The sequence below is a fragment of the Pseudorasbora parva genome, chromosome 19 (genome assembly GCF_024679245.1).
Source record: "Pseudorasbora parva isolate DD20220531a chromosome 19, ASM2467924v1, whole genome shotgun sequence".
Lineage (NCBI taxonomy): Eukaryota > Metazoa > Chordata > Actinopteri > Cypriniformes > Gobionidae > Pseudorasbora > Pseudorasbora parva.
Genome location: NC_090190.1, coordinates 34,648,622 through 34,667,787, shown reverse-complemented (window position 1 = coordinate 34,667,787; position 19,166 = coordinate 34,648,622). Strand labels below are relative to the sequence as shown.

Below are 19,166 nucleotides of genomic sequence, written 5' to 3'. Positions count from 1 at the left end.
CATAGACAGTAAAATAATACATTTTCTTAGTAGACTCTCTTTTTACTGTATCTTATTTGATAACGACAATGTATTGTTACCTTGCTCTACCTCGAGTTTCCTATACTGTCTTAAGTATTCTTCTGTGATATGTATCCTCTGTGATCTTGGTTCAATTAAAAACTCAAATAACTGATAGAAAAGATCCTATTTAAATGAATGATTCGGTTCGAATGATTCACAAATCGGGCATCGATTCCTTCATTGAGGACCGTACCAATAATTGTCCACGGTGGGGGGATTTGTTGTTTAGCGTCCTGCAGAAAACAAGCACAAACATGTATTTAAAGGGTGGAGTTTTTTTTTTACTGTACATGCCGTTGTATGTAATATAGCCTTAAATATCACACTTTAAAGAAGCAATTTTGTTGTCCAATGATCATTGGCGCAGGTGTTAGCTTTAGTCATGGAAGGAAATATTTGAATCTATTTGGGAACGGGGGTCAACTTCAAGTGCTTTGGATACTTCAGGGTTGCCAACTCTCACGCATCTGGCGTGAGACTCACGCTTTCAGGCTCTGTCTCACGCTCTCACTCCGCCCAACTCAATCTCACGCCAAATTGCCAAACCTGCTTTTGATATTAAACAAAGCTATGAGCTTTATTTTTTTTAAATGTGTTTTAATGAAATTCAAACAATAAATAGCGTTTTGGCGCTAATGTGGCATAATGTTAAAGCCAGAGGCGTTGAAAAGCTCTCGTCTCCCTGCGGTGCGCCCTGGTCACGTGGCCCATGAGTGCTCAATACTTCCAGCGCTGTGCCAATGAATTTAAATGGCTTAAGCGGATACACAACAGTTTCACCATATAGATGTTTGCTGCAAGTTTTGGTAAACAGTAGCCTACAGCATAGTGTTAGTGTGTATTGATTATTAAGTCAGCCATATTTACAGGATCGTTTTATTATGGAGAGTGATAGAGATTCAACATTGTTAACATTAATGCTATTCTTGTATTTAGCCCTCAGGTATTCCTTACTAATTGGTCACACTCATAGTCATTAAATTATATTTATTGAATATTTTGAGGAGATCTTTTGGTACTAAATACTATTTGTGCAACAATTAGGCTATTGTAAATAAATGACCACTTAAAATATTTTTCTTCTAATATTTGTATATATTTCTTCTAATATTTATATTACAATATGTTTAGTAATTGATGTTAAAATAGAGAATTCCAATTCAAAGAGGACAAATACAGTCATTTTGTGGCAACAAAAAAAAAAGTTTATTTGTAATGCCATTAACCAGTAGGTGCCTTATGGCTCTTTAATAAATATCCATGTATCTAATCTAGTTGCTCAAAAAAGTATTGCAGTCTTTGCATTCTAATAAATATTTAGATATGATGATCAAACACTAGATTTCTTTAAATGTGAAATTTCAAAACGTGAATAACTTGCATCCTAATATTTTTAATGAATAATGATACTTATATAAGCACTCACAAGTGAATATTAAGGAATGGCACATATAATTTGACCCAAGAAATGTTTAAACTAGTGCTAAAACAAACATATTTTTTCTTATTATGTATAGTATATATACTATACTGAATCAAGATCAAAAGCATCAAGCACAACAACCCCCCCCCCCCCCCCCCCCCAAAAAAAAATCTCACTCCAACCTGAACTTAAAAGTTGGCAACCCTGATACTTACTAGGTAAAATGGATATTTGATGTAGTATTGTATTGTATTGCCAGCATGTATTGTGCGTTCATGATTAATGGAACATTTTCTTAGTTAAATATAATTAGCCAAGTCGCGTATGCATGTCGAGGAAACTGGAAGTGTCTAAGATAAGATCTCGAGCTGCTCAAATTTCTAGTTATGAATTAAATGGGAATGCTACATCAGTTTCATTATGTTTGCATAAGGACAATGCATCATTTTACATTAAAAATGGGAATTTAGTTTACAGTATTTGTAGTAGCATTTCCCTTTTTATAGCTATTATATGTTTGAATCAGTTTGATTTATAAGTGTGTATTTATTTTTCAGCTGCAGTCCACATGAATAACCTGAATGACCCTCAGGACTGGAATATAAGGCCAGAGAGGCAGGGTGATGGTGGGGACAGCAGTAAGTGGAACTATGCTCTCCTGGTGCCCATGCTGGGGCTCGCTGCCTTTCGTAAGTACCACACCACACTATTTCCCTAGTATGTATGTTATAATTAATGTTTTAATTAAATGTATTTTTATCTCCTGGGGATGGATTCTTAGGATGGATCTGGTCAAAGGAGTCTCAAAAGGAAATTGATGAGGCCAAGGTCAAGTACGAAAAAATCGTTAAGACAATCCAGAAGGACCTGGATGTGAAGTACCGACAGACGCTCTCTGAAAACTGCAGAGAAACAGTAATGCTCGAGCTTGATCTAGAGAAAGAAAAGCAGCGGGCACACGGCTACCGTCAAGCCCTGGCATCCCAGAGCCAGCAGCTCGAGGAGGAACGTCAAGGCTTGAGGTTGGAGCGTGAAGCTCTAGAAAACGATAGATCTAGATTGCGTCACGGAGGACCGGGTGGCGCCCTGTTCCACGAGGCTTTGCAAAAGGAAAAGGAGCGAGAGATGAGGGCTTCACTGGCTCTGAAGGAAGTAGAATACAGGCTGGTGGAAAGACAAAGGGCCTTTTGCAGTATTTTGGTGCCTCGCGCGAGGAGGGTGGAGATGGAGAAGGACCTTCTGGTTCGTACGGCAAAAGAGCCCCTCCTTGCACATCTGGAGATGGAGGATGGTCTCAGGGATGTTTTTAAGAACGATCGCAGTTGTGCCGAGTATCTCAACACAGATGAGCGCAGGAATGGAAGTCTCATGTGGCTGTATCTCAGATACTGGCAGCTGCAGGTCACTCTTCAAACACACCAGAGAGCTGAGGCTGCTATACTCGGGATACCGACAAAAAAGTGACATTGGTAGAACAGAAATTAATCTATATCAATACAATTATGTATTTTAAAAGACCTCATTGCTAATAAAGTTATTGAGATTCAATTTGGGTATATTTTTTTCTTAGTGGGAAGAACATTGTACATACAGTAAGTCTAAACCACCATATTCACAGTAGAATATCTACATTTTTATTATTGTAAAATAAGTTTTTAGGACTCATGACATGCAAATGGTGTTTTTATGAATATTTAACTAAATTTAATATCTAATAATAATCTTATATATCCCTTTACTGCGTGTTGTTATTAACTACACTTCATTTACTTTTTCTTTGCTCTCTTATGGATTTGGTCCAAGCAGTTTGAAAAGGAAAGGGCTTTACAGAGTCAGAAACTTGAGGAAAAACATTGTCACATTCAGTTGGAACACTCTCAGAAAAAAAGGTACAGTGCTGTCACTCAGGCGGTACCCTAAGGTACAAAAGTGAAAAGGTACATCTTTGTACCTTACTTACCCCTAAATGGTACATATTAGTACCTTAAAAGGTACATATCAGTACTTTAATAGTGCAAATTAGTACCTTAAATGTACATAAAAAATGCGGGGTTTTTTTTTTAACCCAATGTTGAGTCAAGTATGGACTAACCCAGCAATTGGAGTTTTTTTAATCCAGCGATTGGGTTGTTTTAATCCTGTGGTTGGGTTAAATATTTGCTTAAAACAACCCAACTGCTGGGTTAGTCCATATTTGACCCAACATTGGGTTGTTGTTTTACTCAGAATTTTTTAGAGTGTACCTTTTCAGTTTTGTACCTTAGGGTACCGCCACAGTGACAGCAATGTACCTTTTTTCTGACAGTGAATGTGAAGCTCTAAAATACAACAAGGCCCTGAAAAAAGGAAAAGACCAAGAGCAAGAGGCTTTAAAGGCTCTCAAAATAGTACAAAAGGGGCTGGAGCAAAGACAGGTTGTCTTTTGCAGTAATTTTGTGCATTATTCGAGGAGATTGAGGATGGTGGAAGACCTAATGGCTTAAACAGCCAAAGAGCCCCATTTTGCACATCTGGAGATGGAGAACGATCTCAGGGATATTTTTAAGAATGATCGCAGTTGTGCTGAGTATCTCAACACAGACCACAAGAAGAATGGATGTCTCATGTGGCTGTATCTCAGACACTGGAAAGTGCAGCTCGCTCTTGAACAACACCAGAGAGCTGAGGCTGCTATACTTAACACGCAGGCAAAAAAGTGATATTGTTAGAACGGAAATGAATCTATCAATAACATGATGTACTGTGTTTTAAAAGACGTCATTGCCAATAAAGTTGATGAAATCCAATTTTATATTATATTCTTTTCTTAGTGGGAAGAGAAATGTAAGTTTGTAAATACTGTAAGTGTAAATACCATACAGTAAATGTACCTACCTCATTTTGTATCTACCTCAAGTTTTTAGGACTCATGAGGTGCAAGTGGTCAGTTTTTATGAATATGTAACTAAATACTTTAAAAAACTCCATACGTCATCCATGATCTGACCTACATTCTGACACTGTTGAGGCCAGAAACTGAGAATCAGTCAATGTGTGACCTTTTCCTGCATGGTGTGGATGAAAATGTTAATTTCAGATTTGATGAAAAAAGTGCCACTTGATTAAAAGAAACATACAATTCTGGTAAAACTTTATTTGGATGTCCATTTAGACATTTTGTTGACTGTAAGCAACACCCCACATGTCAACTAACTCATCAAAGGATTATAAACTGCCTACTTATATCTAATAACATATTATTTAGATTTTTAATTGTTTTGATATCATACATTTAAATCACTTAGGGGGAGTTTTAAACACATAACACATAAAATCAGGCCAGCTCTTGTCTCCAATGGGGTGAGAATTTAAATAAGCTTTGCATTTGCAGAACCAGTTTAACCGGTACTAAATATAATGTTTAGGGTGAATAGCCATAAAAGATTTTAGGACAACAGCATTTATCAACAGATAACAGCATTGTGTCCTTCGGTGTATTTTGATTCTTACAGGTAGATTAATCTTACATATTATATAAAGTTCTAAAAGAATTTAGATTTAGGATAAAAAATACATACAGTATGCATAACATAATGAGTTGCTTAACAACATACCAGACCTATAACAGAAGCATGTTGTTGCTTGTTTCAGTGAATTGTTCTTCTTAAAGCCATGATGTTCTCTCTTTCAATTCAGTCAAAATGAATGATCTGAATGCACGTGTCCAAAGGAATATCAGAGCAGCTGGAAAGGGCCATGTTTGAAAAATCAGGATATGTTTGATCCAGACTGACACTAGAATTAGTATTTAGTATTGTTTACATTTTAATATCAGGTTTAAGATTTACTCCCATTTCTGAATTTCCAAAATAATAATCAAACTAATTTTTGTTGAGATTAAATGTTTTATGGTACTAAACTATACTCGAATTGAACCAATGACCATGTGGTTTAAACTGTGGGAATACTGCAAATGTGTCATGTATAAATCCACTGAAGGAAAGTTGAGGTTGAGCCCGAGTGCAGTTTTATTTTTTGGAGAACATCACAGGCAAAGTAAAAGTCCAGCTAACAAAACAAGGGCACACAGACATGACATAAGTAGCCCAATCTGTAGCCCACTAACAGTGTGATTAATTATAATCAGGTGGTGACAACTGTATTTTGCAGTTTGCTAAATTAAATAAATAATTAATATAATAAAATAATTAGCTATAATAAAATAAATAAATAAATACATAAATTATTCACTTGGAAGAATTATGCATTGCACATAATATTATAAAATGTATTCATTTATATTATTTTAGTCCAGCATGTTAAAAAGGGCGCAAGCCTTGATCTTACCGTACAGTGATATGATTGGATGACTGGATTAAATGGGCGGGGTTAATACATTTGATGCCACGCGAGAGCCTCATGTAATACTCTGTTAACCTACTTTGGTACTTTGATGTCATGATTTCAATATTCCGCCGATACAGATGCAATAATTCTCTCTGTATGCTCATCTTTAATTCACGACATTTTAAGGTATGACTGTGGAAAGATCTGTGTACAGTATATGGTGATGCTTGATAATGACCTACATATGATCGCGGTGACATGTGTTTTAGATCTATCTATCTATCTATCTATCTATCTATCTATCTATCTATCTATCTATCTATCTATCTATCTATCTATCTATCTATCTATCTATCTATCTATCTATCTATCTATCTATCTATCTATCTATCTATCTATCTATCTATCTATCTATCTATCTATCTATCTAATATATATATATATATATATATATATATATATATATATATATATATATATATATATATATATATATATATATTATGATGTCTATCTATTATTTTTCTACAGAATAATACCACCAACACTGGAGATTGTGTTGCCCCAGAACCTGAAGTGATCATTGTAGGGGCCGGTGTTTTGGGCTCCTCGTTGTCGGCGGTTCTTGGGCGAGATGGGCGAAAAGTTACAGTGATCGAGAGGAACCTTAGAGAGCCGGACAGAATAGTGGGTGAATTGCTACAGCCTGGTGGATATTGTGCTCTCAAAGAATTAGGCTTGAAAAGTGAGTTTCTTTTTAACTGTATATTCTAGCCTGAGCACTTGCCACCAATTTTAATCTTGAAATAAAGATAATCTTTATTTTTTTATAGATTCAGTAGAGGAGATGGATGCACAAATGGTGAATGGTTATATCATCCATGATGTTGAACGTAAAATGGTTGTGGAGATACCATACTCAAAAGATCAGACTCAATGTGGCCGAGCTTTCCACCATGGTCGCTTTATCATGGGTCTGCGTAGAGCTGCACTGGCAGAGTCAAAGTAAGACCAATATATGCCTCTTCAGTGTTAGGAAGGTAACTTTGGAAATGTAATAAGTTATCCGATTTAACTCTTTAAATTACTTTATTAAAGTAATGTAACTGATTACTTTTTTTATTACTTTTCTAATTTCCAGTATGCCTTTTTATCACTCGCTATGGTGGCAGACAGTTTGTAGCCTAAAGCTTTCAGCAGCAATGTGGATTAATGTAATTGGCAGATGTGGTGCTCAGAATATTCAAACAAGAACCAATCAAAAGCATCCGAATGGCATTGCTTAAACGGCCTTTAATATCAGGAGGCATCGTGCACATCAAAAACAGGCAAAGCAGCAAATTAATATTATTCAACATATCCTAGATTTGTACAAAAAAATCATTAACAATTTTATAAGTAACTGTAACTTAAGTACACAATTTTTTCACAGTAACTGATTATGGTTACATTTATTTTGTTATTAATAATGTAATTTAGTTACATGTAAATAGTTATTCCCCAAACTGGAAAAAGTCTTAAATGTTTAAAAAATTACTTATAATATACATTTTAACAACATATTTACCTGGTGTTTGTTGAGTGTGAGGTTCATTGAAGGCACTGTGACATACCTTGAAGAAGAAGATGGCTGTGTCACAGGCATTCAGTACAAGGACAAACATTCTGGAAAAATAAAGGTTAGTCAAGAGACCACGTTTAATACATTTTGATAATGTTTCAAAAATACTCTATGTTAAAGGGATACTTCATCCAAAAATGAAAATTCTGTCAGTAATTTCTCAGCCTCATGTTGTACCAAACCTGAAGACTTTCGTTCATTTTCAGAACACAAATAAAGATCTTTTTAATAAAATCTGAGCAGTTTCTGTCCCTCCATAGACAGCTACACAACTGACATATTGACATCGTAAAACTAATCCATATGAATGGAGCGGTTTAGTCCAAATTTTCTGAAGAGAAAATTCGCTTTATATGACTAACAAATTGAATTTTGGTTTTTATTCACATAAACATTCATCAACTCACATCAGTTACACCAGAGCTGTCCAAAATCAGTTCTGGAGGGCCAGGGTCCTGCAGAGTTTAGCTCCAACTTGCCTCAACACACCTGCCTGGAACTTTCTAGTATTCCTAGTAAGACATTGATTAGCTGGTTCAGGTGTGTTTGATGGGGTTGAAGTTAAACTCTGCAGGACAGTGGCGCTCCAGGAGCAGGATTGGACACCCCTGTGGTAAACGGTTGCACAATCATGTTCGTTTGAAGTGCAAGAACCGATGAGGTTATTTCCCATGTTACGCAGCACATTTGAGCTTCTGCAAGAACCAGTGAGGTTCATTCTCGTGTGTTACATAGCATGTTTCAGCTTCCTCAAGAACCAATGAGGTTCATGTTAAGGCTGCAACATACTCCACAAGAACAGAGAAAAAAGTTCTCGCTTCCAGGGCTGCAAAAACAAAATGAGGTCATTTTGTTCTCGCAGCCATGTTTTGGGAGTTCTCTCAACTTGTTCTCGACACATTGCCTGAGCAGAACTTTTTTCTTGTGGGTGTCTGAGAACTATTGTGTGATTGACAGACATTTAAAGTGGGCAAAAAGTGGGTTAATGCAGAGAAACGCAGATGTTCAGCAACTGCTATTCTTGTGAATTATGCAATGTACCGGCCAGAAAAAACTTTGTTCTTGTTCTTGCCACCTTGAGAAACAAATTTAGTTGTTCTTACAGAGTATTTCCCAAGCTTTATGCAGCATGTTTGAGCTTCCTCAAGAACCAATGAGGTTCATTTTCGTGTGTTACGCAGCACGTTTGAGTGGTGCGTAACTCTCAGATTACAAAAAGTCTTATGGGTTTGAAACAAACATAAGGGTGAGTAATTAATGACAGAGTTTTCATTTTTGGATGAACTATCCCTTATAACCAATAATATTAAATATTTGGGTAGCTTCATCATCCTAACTTTAAGAATGAGTGTAAAAATCATAATATGGTATAAACAGCAGGGATCATTTTTGATTACATTTTTACTTGTAGCCTAACCTCATAAATCTCTTTTGAGGATTGCCTTAACATTACAACGTTGTTAAATAGCTGTATTTCCTGTGTTTTAAGTATTTCATTAGGAAAATTGTGTCACTAGTTAAGATGAGTATTTGTTTTGCAGAGGTTATGTGCCCCTCTAACGGTGGTGGCAGATGGATGTTTGTCAGAATTCAGAAAGCGTTTGGCCTCTGAAAGGGTTCAGATCTGTTCTAACTTTGTAGGCTGCATAATGAAGGTATCAGGTGCTCTGGTGTAATAGTATAATTTTTTTATTTCTTTTGAAATAAATCTTAAAGTAAATTTACACAGCACACTAATTTTATTACATTGGTTTTCTCCTCAGAACTCTCCTCAGTACAAGCCCAACTATGCTGAACTAGTTCTGAGCTGCCATGGCCCGGTTCTGATCTACCAGATCTCCTCCACTGACACACGCGTTCTGGTCGACATACGGGGACGCCTCCCCAAAAACCTGAGCCAATACATGATTGAGAAGATCCATCCACAACTGCCAGGTCAGAGAAGTAATATCACTGTCAATAAGAGTGCGTTTAAAGGGATAGTTGACCCCAAAATAAAAAAATTCTGTCATCATTTATTCACTCTCAGGTCTGTCCCTGAAGTTTTTTTTTTTAATGATCAAAGTTGTTTCTTTAAACTTAGATTTTAGTCCACATACATGAGCTGATATAGAAAAGTGGAAGCACTTTATTTTACAGTCATTTACATATACATATATGTACTTATTATAATAATTGTAATAACTAGGTACTAACCCAGAACTTATCCCTAAACCTAACCTTAACATATGAAGACTTCAGATCTCTAAGTCCGTCTGCTGGGATTTAGTTTGAAGTGAAAGTATTTTATGAACATATACTAATGCAGACAGCATTCACTCAGTATCGTTATCTTATTTTCGACCGAAGAAGCTTTTAGAGGCTTTTGCATCTGAACTTTTCATATGTAGTTACCTTATATTACCCAGTACTTTCTTAGGTAAATACTGAGGCCAAAATTATATGATTTTATATTGATATATATTCTAATTTGAGCTAATTTTCTTTGCTTTGTTGTGATAGATCACTTAAAGGGGCCGTTTTTATTAGCCATACAAAATAACCGTCTGAAATCCATGCCAGCAAGTTTTCTGCCATCATCACCTGTCAATAAACCAGGTAACTGCTCAATATACATACAGCATATGGTAGAGATGCAGCAGTTACAGTTTGTCATTGTAGTCTTTATAGATTTAATTACAAAGAAGCTTTATTCTTTTTAAGCAGGTAGTGTAACTTGTTGTTGATTATGTCATAGACTAATAAAGTGTAGATCAATACAGCCGAATTATATTAAAATAGATCTATCTGTCCTCTTGACAGGAGTCATGCTTCTTGGAGATGCTTATAATATGAGGCATCCTTTAACGGGCGGAGGGATGAGCGTAGCACTCAGTGATGTCATGATTTGGAGAAATCTGCTTCAGAATGTTCTGGATCTCAGTGACAACACTGCCTTACTGCAGGTTAAAAGCCTATGGTTTTATTCAGATAAACCAGAATTACAAATATTGAAACATTAAATCAATTCTCTTACAGTCAGTGTATTATTATTCTACCACACCGTCCATAGGCTAAACAGAAATTCCACTGGGAGCGGAAGGCGTCTCATTCATTTGTGGTGGATGTTCTAGCACAGGCACTGCATGAGTTGTTTGCTTCAAAAGACAGTAAGCATCTGCTTTTATTCTTCTGAATTTTTTTAAATTCTGGAAAATATTTATGTTGCCACTAGAGGGAACTCTTCTACCATAAGCCAAGTGTTTATCTTCAAAGACTGGCCCTTATGTAACTGACTGCTCTACACCATAAACACTTGCTGATTATAATAATATAGATAGTCAAACCATTTTAATCACTGCAAATGATCATAACTTGTCTACTCCATTTGCAGATTCAATATTATATCTCAGAAGAGCCTGCTTGTGTTATTTTCAGCTGGGAGGGGAGTGTGTCTCTGGGCCAGTTGGGCTGCTGTCTGTGTAAGTACAGAATTCATTACAATCAAACCAGTAGCTATAAATGTACATAATTACTGTATGCATACTATATCAAACATCTGTGTCAATCATCAGGCTGAATCCCCGCCCCATGACACTGATTGGTCACTTCTTTGGCGTTGTATTGTATGCGGTCTACTTAAACATGAAGGCAGAGGTAAGCCCGGACAGAGCTGGAGTGCTGCTGAGGAGCGTGGGAATTCTTTATCGTGCATGTGCGATCATATTCCCTCATATCGTTTCTGAATGTAAATACCACTTTTATAGATTTTGTAGGCCTTTGCGATGAATGTTAACTGATTGATATTTTGTATCATATCATGAGACAACATGATAGTTAGTTTATAAATCCTGGTTTAAAACGTATATGCAGTACTTATATTGAAAATATTTTACATACAATTATATGCTTTTTACAGAATCCACATGTACTTAAAACTGCTAAATAAAGTTTCTTTTAAGGTTGGTTTACATGATGGTGCAAAAAACAGCAAATTATGAGCCCTATTTTAACGATCTGAAGTGCATGGGGCAGGTGCACTGTGGGCTTGTATGAATCCATTTTTGCTAGTTTAAAGGAAAAAAACAAAACCACAGTCAGGCTCATGGTCCATAAGGGTTGCACCTAGTCTCTTAGTGAGTCATGGGGGTGTTTAGGAACTTGCAATAAACCAATCAGAGTCATTTCCCATTCCCTTTAAAAGCCTGCTCGCATAATTTGTGATATTTACTTCTAATATTTAAAAATGTTTGTGTGCTGCTGCGCTTCCTTGTGTGTTACAAGCAGAGTGTACGTGCATTGTGCACTCGCCAATAAGCGCATATTACTAACACGCTCTAAATAAAACAAAAAATACTGCAGTATTGAATTTAGACCAGGTTTTTGTTAGTCAATGGCGCAGTCGTTTTCTGTTGCCTCAAAATATCAACACGCCAACAATGAACACAACTCGTTTTCAGACCAGCATACCCATGGGCGAACAGATGGGTGCGAGGGCATTTGCTATTTAAAAAACAAATAAACAGTAATAAAATAAGAACAAATGAGCGAAATCTGCATAGGGAACTCTTAGACCCTCAAGTGAAACTCCCAACAGCATGGACTCCTATTGAAAGTACTGTATTTTTCATCCAAAATTTCCCAAAGAAGCAAGGAATGTGACCAAAATGATAAATGCAAAATCAGCATAAGGAAATCTTTGGCGCTCACATGAAATCCTGTAGATAAGTAAAGAATTGAAAGTTGTTAAGCATGAAGTTGATGTGACAACAATTTAAGATGAGGTCACACAAAAAATGTTGTGGGCAAAAAAAAAAAAGATTTATTGTCAAAAGTGTGGCGACGTACAAAGCACTTTTTTTTGCCGTAGGCCCACCATTTGGATCCTAATGCAGAATTTCCATTGGGAAATATTTTGTGCTCATGTGAAATTCTCAGGTGTGTGAATTCCTAATTAAACTGGATTTTGCATGCAAAAGAACACAGAGGAACGGTAAACGCAACCATAATTTAAGACAAGCACATATTTGACAACATTTTTGTGGGCAAAAAAACATTTATTGTCAAAAGTGTGGCAATGACTGGTGCATCGCTCACTCAGGGTTCATCTTCAAACCAAGCAGCTTTCTGCTGGTCAACATGATCATTTGTGAGGCCATTTGGAACTTGCTGCTAAATCTGCATAGGGAGATTTTTCACAAACCAATTGAAAATTTCACCAAGCAATGGTAAATGTGACCGTACCTTTACTTTATACTTCGGTCTCCTTCATGCACACACACATACACACAAAAACACCATTACTACATAGACTTTATTGTGATTAATACATGATACATACTCTGTTAGGAATCTTTGAGGGTATTAATGACATTTCTTAGAGCTTCCACATGGCCATCAAATACTGGAAGACCAGAAATGTGCAGGTGGCCCCAGAGGGGCGTCCCAGTCCTTCAGCTCTACGATCTCACGGCATGCAGAGAGCATCAGACCTTCACAGCACTACGCCTGCTCTGACAACAGACGCGCGCAGTCGGGTCAAATGTTTGGGCATGTTTTCAGCTGGCCACATTGAGAAATTGCCATCTCTCGGCCTAAAAATTCAAGGCATAATACTGCTAAAAGAGCCATTTCCCAACTTTAAGATATAAGAGCTAACTTTCTGTTTTCTAGCAACTTGTGTCGAGGTGCCTCTTTGTAAATGTTGCAGTAACAGGCGTTCTTATCCTTGCTGACAGCAGTCCTCCATAAGCCCCGGAGACTGGCTCTGGTTGCACCAATCATTTCATCACCCTCCAACGCCCAGGTCACCTTATATATGGTTCCCAGGTTACCAGTGACAAGAAGAACCAGTCTCAAGAGACCGGTTACCTGACGAAAACTCCCTGCTAACAACTCCATGTTCACATTGGATTAGCGTTAATGTTGGGTGTATATAGAAATGTATTTATTGGAACAAATTTACAAAGGAAAATGTACAACTGAGATTATACTTTAAGGACAGTAGCGCAAACAGTATCACTGTCACACATAACAGCAATATGGGAAGTAGTTATGTACACAGTACACTAATAAAGGTATAAATATATAATTGCTATATGTATTTATATATGTATATATATGGTCCTTCAGATGCCCCGCCCCCCCAGAAAGGCTTCCTAAAAGATGTGCATTTTTCTCCTGGCGTAACTACAGCACTCCCAGACAGAACAAAGGACTTGCAGGAAAGCATATCGATGAAAAGGGCACCACACATTCATTTCAATGTTACACCACATTTTTACAGCAACACGGTACTGAATATTACATTTAAATAGTGGTGTTTGGTTATATAGAGCCTGTGTGAGTGCACAAACGAGGCATTTTAAGGGGTTTTGAGCTAAGATATTAAAAGTGCTTGAAATCGATGCAATGCTACAGATGATCTAGGTAGTAGGACTTAAAACCCATTGTTGTATGACTCCTGGGAAGGTCTGAAGCTACATTTCTTTTGTGAAACAGCCATTAGCGCCCTTCCTTATCCTCAAGACTAGAGGACCTCAGGCTGCAAATGGGGAAAAAAGTGTGTTCATATGAAACTTTCGTTGGGACACCAGCGAAGAAGACCCACCCATGGTGACCATTTCCAGAAATTCAGTGCAGTGTATACTGTATATCTGCTCTGCCTCTATCAGGGCTTCTTAGGAGCCATGTGGAGGGTGTACAGTCAGTTATGGGGGTCTACTGTTGTGGCCTCATAACCCCTTTATATGTCGTACCGAGTCTGTGAGGTTGGGGGAAGAGGGGTGTTATTCAAAGGACCATATTTCAATGTCCTGCACATAGAAGTCCTCCGTTTTCGAGAGCATTGGATTTCCAAAGGTCTTACATGAGTGAGTTCTGCCATGATAGAGGTCGCCGTCCAACCACAGGCCGAATTCACCCCTAAAAGGAGACAAATAAAAATGAATTGAGACATTCAATCACTGATTAAAGAAGTGCATGGCAACTAATTCTCTTTACATACCCTCCACCACCAAAAGCCAAGGAATCCGGATCTCCTTTGATGAAGAACATATTGTCACCAGTCCATTTGAAAACCTAGAAAGGTTCATATTGTCACCAGTCAAGGCAGGAACAGACAGTATAAAAAGACATGCAATATGCATACACTCACAGATGAGCCAAAACATTATAACCAAATATGCAGTTGGTCCTCCATGTACTGCCAAAACAGCGTCGACCCACAGAGGCATGGACTCTACAAGACCCCTGAAGGTGTCCTGTGGTATCTGGCACTAAGAACCCAGGGTTTCCCAGCAGAACATTGCCCAGAGCATTACACACTTCTACCGGCTAGTAGTTGGTACATGATGCACATGTTTACAGCCATCCATGTGATGGAAAAAAAAACGGGTCTCGAACCAGGCGACCTTCTTCCACTGCTCTAAAGTTCAGTTTCAATGCTCGCATGCACATTGTGGACGCAGTCGATGGTTGGCAGGGGTCATGGCAGGCCCTCTGATTGGCCTGCAGCCTCACAGCCCCATGCGCAGCAGAGTGTGATGCATTATGTGTTGTGACACATTCCTTCCATAACCATCATTCGAATTTTGTGTGAATTGTGCCACAATAGACCTTTTGTTGGCTCGGAGCAGAAGGGATAGCCTTCGATGCTCTCATGCAACGATGAGGCGTCCAACACCCTGCCGATTTGTGGTTTGTCCCTCCTTGGATCACTGCTGGTAAATTCTCCCCACTGCTGACCGGGAGCAACCCAAAGCCTTTCAGAGATACTCTGACCCAGTCACCTTGGCATTACAATTTGGCCCTTGTCAAAGTCTCTCTGATCTTTAATCCTGCCCATTTCTCCTACATCCAACACATTGTTTATGAGAACGGTTTGATTACCATGTGATCTGCCCAGACCTTAACATGTAGACTTGTTAGGAGATGATCAATGATATTCCCTTTACCTGTGACCGGTCATAATGTTTTGGCTCATCAGTGTATATACACATGCACACAGACATACACTTTAAATATTCAACAGAATATAAATATATTACTTTATAATACCATTACTATTAAATCCTGTAATATACATGAATAAAACTACATACTCATTGACAACCTGAAAATCTAAGATCAACATACTTAGGCTGTTTACACTAGTGCATTTTCATTTTAAAATGGCATTTTGAAAATGAAACCAATTCTCATCTCTACTGGTATTTTCACTTCATTTTGGAAACGATCTCCGTCCACACTACATTACCAAAAACGTATGTCACATGGCCACTCATGCACACATGGGCTCTTGTGCATATAGGCAGCTGTAGTACTGTACAAAGTCAGCAAAGCATGCAGTTCCGTCTCCATGTTATTGTTTACATGGTCGTCGGGGCTGGTCTGTTACAGACCAGTTGAGAGAGGCATTGTAAGCCTAAGTTGCTCGTAGAACAATAGCCACCTACGCTCTCTACGATCAATTGAGGTTTACAATGCTTTGGGGAAACGCAGGCCTAGTCTATTGTCGTGATCGAGTAGCATAATGTGGGCAGCCACACCTTTTCAAAAGTCTCCATTTTGGTCCGTTCACACTGAAACGCAACCCCAGTTTGCAAACTAAAACGAAGTCTGCAGGGTTTTTAAAAGTCTCCATTTTCAAGGGTCAAAAACACTGGAGTAATGTAGACGACAGACGTAAAGAGTTTTAAAACAAAAACGCACTAGTGTAAACAGGGCCTTAAAGCTGCACTGTGTCATTTTTCCGTCCGCTAGAGGGCGCCTATTCAAAACAAAGTCGTAATTTGATGACGTCAAGTTTGAGCTCAGAATCTTGGGACATGTGGTCTTCACCTCACAGCCAGTGGAAACAAATCGGGATAGGACTCGTGTTCATGGATGCGGTTATTAAAGGTCCCATGGCATGGGTTGTTTTATCGTTTTATAATGTTTCCTGGGGTGTACTTATATTGATAGTATGGTTTTTACATCAAATTTTTTTATAATTTAGAAATAAAAGGCATTTTTTCTATACTGATATTAGCCCTCTGTTTAGAATGCTCTGTTTCAAGAGGCGTGTCTGCTGTGAGTCTTCAGTGAAAACAGCCACTGTTGTGATTGGCTGACATTTTTGCATTTAAAATTAGATAACGTGCGGATGGGGGCGTGGTTTAGTCAGGCGCGAGCAGAGCAGCTGCAGCCCTGCCAGTCGAGAGAGAGACGGGAGCAGGGGAAGGATTGTTGAGGAAGTGTTATTGTACCGAGTTTTTGAGAGCGTGTTTATTTTGTTTGTATCTGAGAGCTCTGAATAAACATGAGTGAACTTTGCAATTTTATTTCTCTCACAAAATGCTTTCACCACAGCTAACAACAAACACGACATCAACATGAATAGAGTAAGAGCTTCTGTTGAACATAATGAGCAGCGTCATTCGAACGTGTGATTGACCTATCCGAACATAAAAAAAGAGTGTTCATTGAATGCTCTCTGTAGTTTAATCATTTAAATAACAGATTTGTTTCATGCTGCTAACAGAAATGATGTGAAGTTGATGGTTTTAGTCACTGGCTTGATTCACTGATGCATCAAGACGGCCAGCTGCAGGACTGACAGTTTTAAACGATTTAGAAAGAAAATCTGTGTGAACTTGAATGATTAGCTACACATCAGAACTCACTGATCACAGATCAGGCATTAATGAACAGTTACTCACTGTTTGTGGCGGTGCTGTTGAATCCGTATGGTAAAGCCTGTGCTGCTGCTGACATCCACTGATAAAACTGTCTCCTTTTTCTACTAATTCTCTGGGCGGGCAAAGCAGAGGAAGGGGCGGTAACCTTTCCTGGTATGACGTCATAACAGGAGATTTCAAGATCAACTCGTCTGAGCTCTCATTTTCTCAAAGGCAGAGAAAGACAGCCTGAACTCGTTTTATACTGATCAAAATTTCTAGCGACTTGGGGAAAACATTCAGGCTAGGGGAACTCATAATAATGTTGAAAAACCTCATAAAATAAGAATTTCATGCCATGGGACCTTTAACGTTACTTTACTATGAAGTAACGATTGTTACGCAACACATGGCTCCCGCGCAACGGGACTTTTATTATGACGGAGTCGTGGTCCACTTTTCCGGTCATGAGTATGAGGTAACGCAGCTCTGTTTATCATATTAGATACATTTAAGTGTGTTTAAACCTGCTGTGACACGTTGCACACTGCAAAGAGTAAAGCGTTTCTGCCAAATAAAACCGGAAACTGAGGGTGACGCAGATATGACGTAATTGACAGGCGACTCCCTTAGACATCCCGGCTCCTTAGTTAAAATAGAATTTACAAATAGTTGAAAGCATTTGGGATATTGTAAGAACTCAACTGAACAAAATATATAACACTGGCCTAGTGGTTTTTGGATATTTTTACTGCAAAAATACTACATAGTGCTATAGTCTATAATCTATTCCCACCTCTAAGTCTGGACAGAAGCTGAAAACGAAGGTCTCTCCGGTGCCATAGAAGCCGTCACTGACTTTAAATGGCTCTGAAGCAAGAGCTCCAAACAGCTGTCGAAAATAATTTTTGTGTGAATCTACACAATATTCACAATCTAAAGATTTCCAAGAACAATTATGTAAAACCATACACTTCAGCTAAAACCCAAAAGCTCAAGCATACCTGTCCATCACTGTCCTTGATCACCATGAGAACCGGGGAGTCCTGGCTCTGCATGGTGCGATACAGGCTCTTGATGCTCATGCCGTGTTTGGATGTGCTGAATGCCAGGGACCAGGGATAGCCGATCGTCCTGGGTGGGAGGTGTTTTGCCAGCTGAGGATTGGGGTACAAGCTCAGAAATGAAATAAAAACCTCCCAAAAGATCAGGACAGTACAGAAAGGGCACATGGGAAGTAACTTTAAAGTAAAAATAATAAAAATAAGGGCCACTGGGAGCCAATTATATAACTGAAATGTCACAGGTAGACAATGAAAATGTCATGGAAGTCCCATGAGAGCTAGACAAAAGCTCCTTACTCAATAGTGCATCAGAGTTAAATATGATGAGGTCAACATATAGATATGGACCGAAATAAACTAGAACTTGCCTTCTCGATCTGATCGGGTTGCAGCAGATCACTGGGCTCACTCAGAATGGGCCTGAATGATTCGGGTTCTGGGTCACTCTTCACTATGTGCTTGGAGTTCACCTCTTCCTTGGTTGTGATCTAAGTAATAGAAAGAGAAAGATCTAATAAGCATAATTGCAATATTTGATACCCCAAAATTTTGCAAACACTGTCTTTCATCGAGAGCACAACTATCGACATTGTTTATTACTGCACTGCAGGTAACCGGAATCATTCATATCAGATAACATATTCTGAGCCATCTAAAATATGCTATATAAACAGTACTCTCAAGGTAAGAGAACATCTGCAAAATTTTGAAATAGTATCATGTCCAGTCACAGAGGGCATCATAAACCGTACAGCTCAATAAAGGAGAAAGTCGCACTACAGGATGTGAGGAGTGATGCTTACAGCGGCACACATTTTTCAGCCAAAAGAATCAGGCTTTAAATCTGGCAATGTGTGCTCCTACATCAGTACAGCCCAACTGATGTAGACAGAGAAAGATGGATGGATGGAGATCAGCGAGATTTGGCTGCCAGGAGAATGTTACAAAGGGTCTTACTTTGGGAAGGTTTATCTCTCAGGTTAAGGGATGATAAGTTTAACCGTAGTCAAGCACAGGAATAAAGGTTAGCA

The 19,166-nt window shown here is 38.3% G+C and overlaps 3 protein-coding genes across 4 annotated transcripts in view; 2 read left to right on the top strand and 1 right to left on the bottom strand.

Moving 5' to 3' along the window:
* The first annotated feature begins 2,047 nt into the window (after positions 1 to 2,047).
* Positions 2,048 to 3,548, top strand: ccdc127b (coiled-coil domain containing 127b). The gene is made up of 2 exons (XM_067425612.1): positions 2,048 to 2,175; positions 2,268 to 3,548. The coding sequence occupies exons 1-2, from the start codon at positions 2,055 to 2,057 to the stop codon at positions 2,948 to 2,950; spliced, it is 804 nt and encodes a 267-aa protein (XP_067281713.1). The 5' UTR covers positions 2,048 to 2,054; the 3' UTR covers positions 2,951 to 3,548.
* Positions 3,549 to 5,861: 2,313 nt separating this feature from the next.
* sqleb (squalene epoxidase b) lies at positions 5,862 to 11,260 on the top strand. Its single transcript, XM_067426223.1, has 11 exons — positions 5,862 to 5,998; positions 6,344 to 6,557; positions 6,646 to 6,817; positions 7,395 to 7,491; positions 8,975 to 9,088; positions 9,197 to 9,368; positions 9,936 to 10,031; positions 10,236 to 10,378; positions 10,486 to 10,582; positions 10,807 to 10,894; positions 10,988 to 11,260. Exons 1-11 carry the CDS (start codon positions 5,924 to 5,926, stop codon positions 11,199 to 11,201), a joined length of 1,482 nt encoding a protein of 493 aa, XP_067282324.1. The 5' UTR covers positions 5,862 to 5,923; the 3' UTR covers positions 11,202 to 11,260.
* A 1,447-nt stretch (positions 11,261 to 12,707) lies between these two features.
* The window catches only part of oxr1b (oxidation resistance 1b), a 77,329-nt gene continuing 70,870 nt past the window's right edge, over positions 12,708 to 19,166 (bottom strand). For both annotated transcript variants that reach the window (XM_067425966.1, XM_067425967.1), the window contains 5 exons: positions 18,504 to 18,623; positions 18,076 to 18,228; positions 17,868 to 17,963; positions 14,419 to 14,492; positions 12,708 to 14,336 (listed from right to left, as the gene is read on the bottom strand). In XM_067425966.1, the coding sequence (XP_067282067.1) occupies positions 14,201 to 14,336; positions 14,419 to 14,492; positions 17,868 to 17,963; positions 18,076 to 18,228; positions 18,504 to 18,623 (579 nt within the window). In that variant the 3' untranslated portion in view covers positions 12,708 to 14,200. The remainder of the gene's footprint in view (positions 14,337 to 14,418; positions 14,493 to 17,867; positions 17,964 to 18,075; positions 18,229 to 18,503; positions 18,624 to 19,166) is intronic.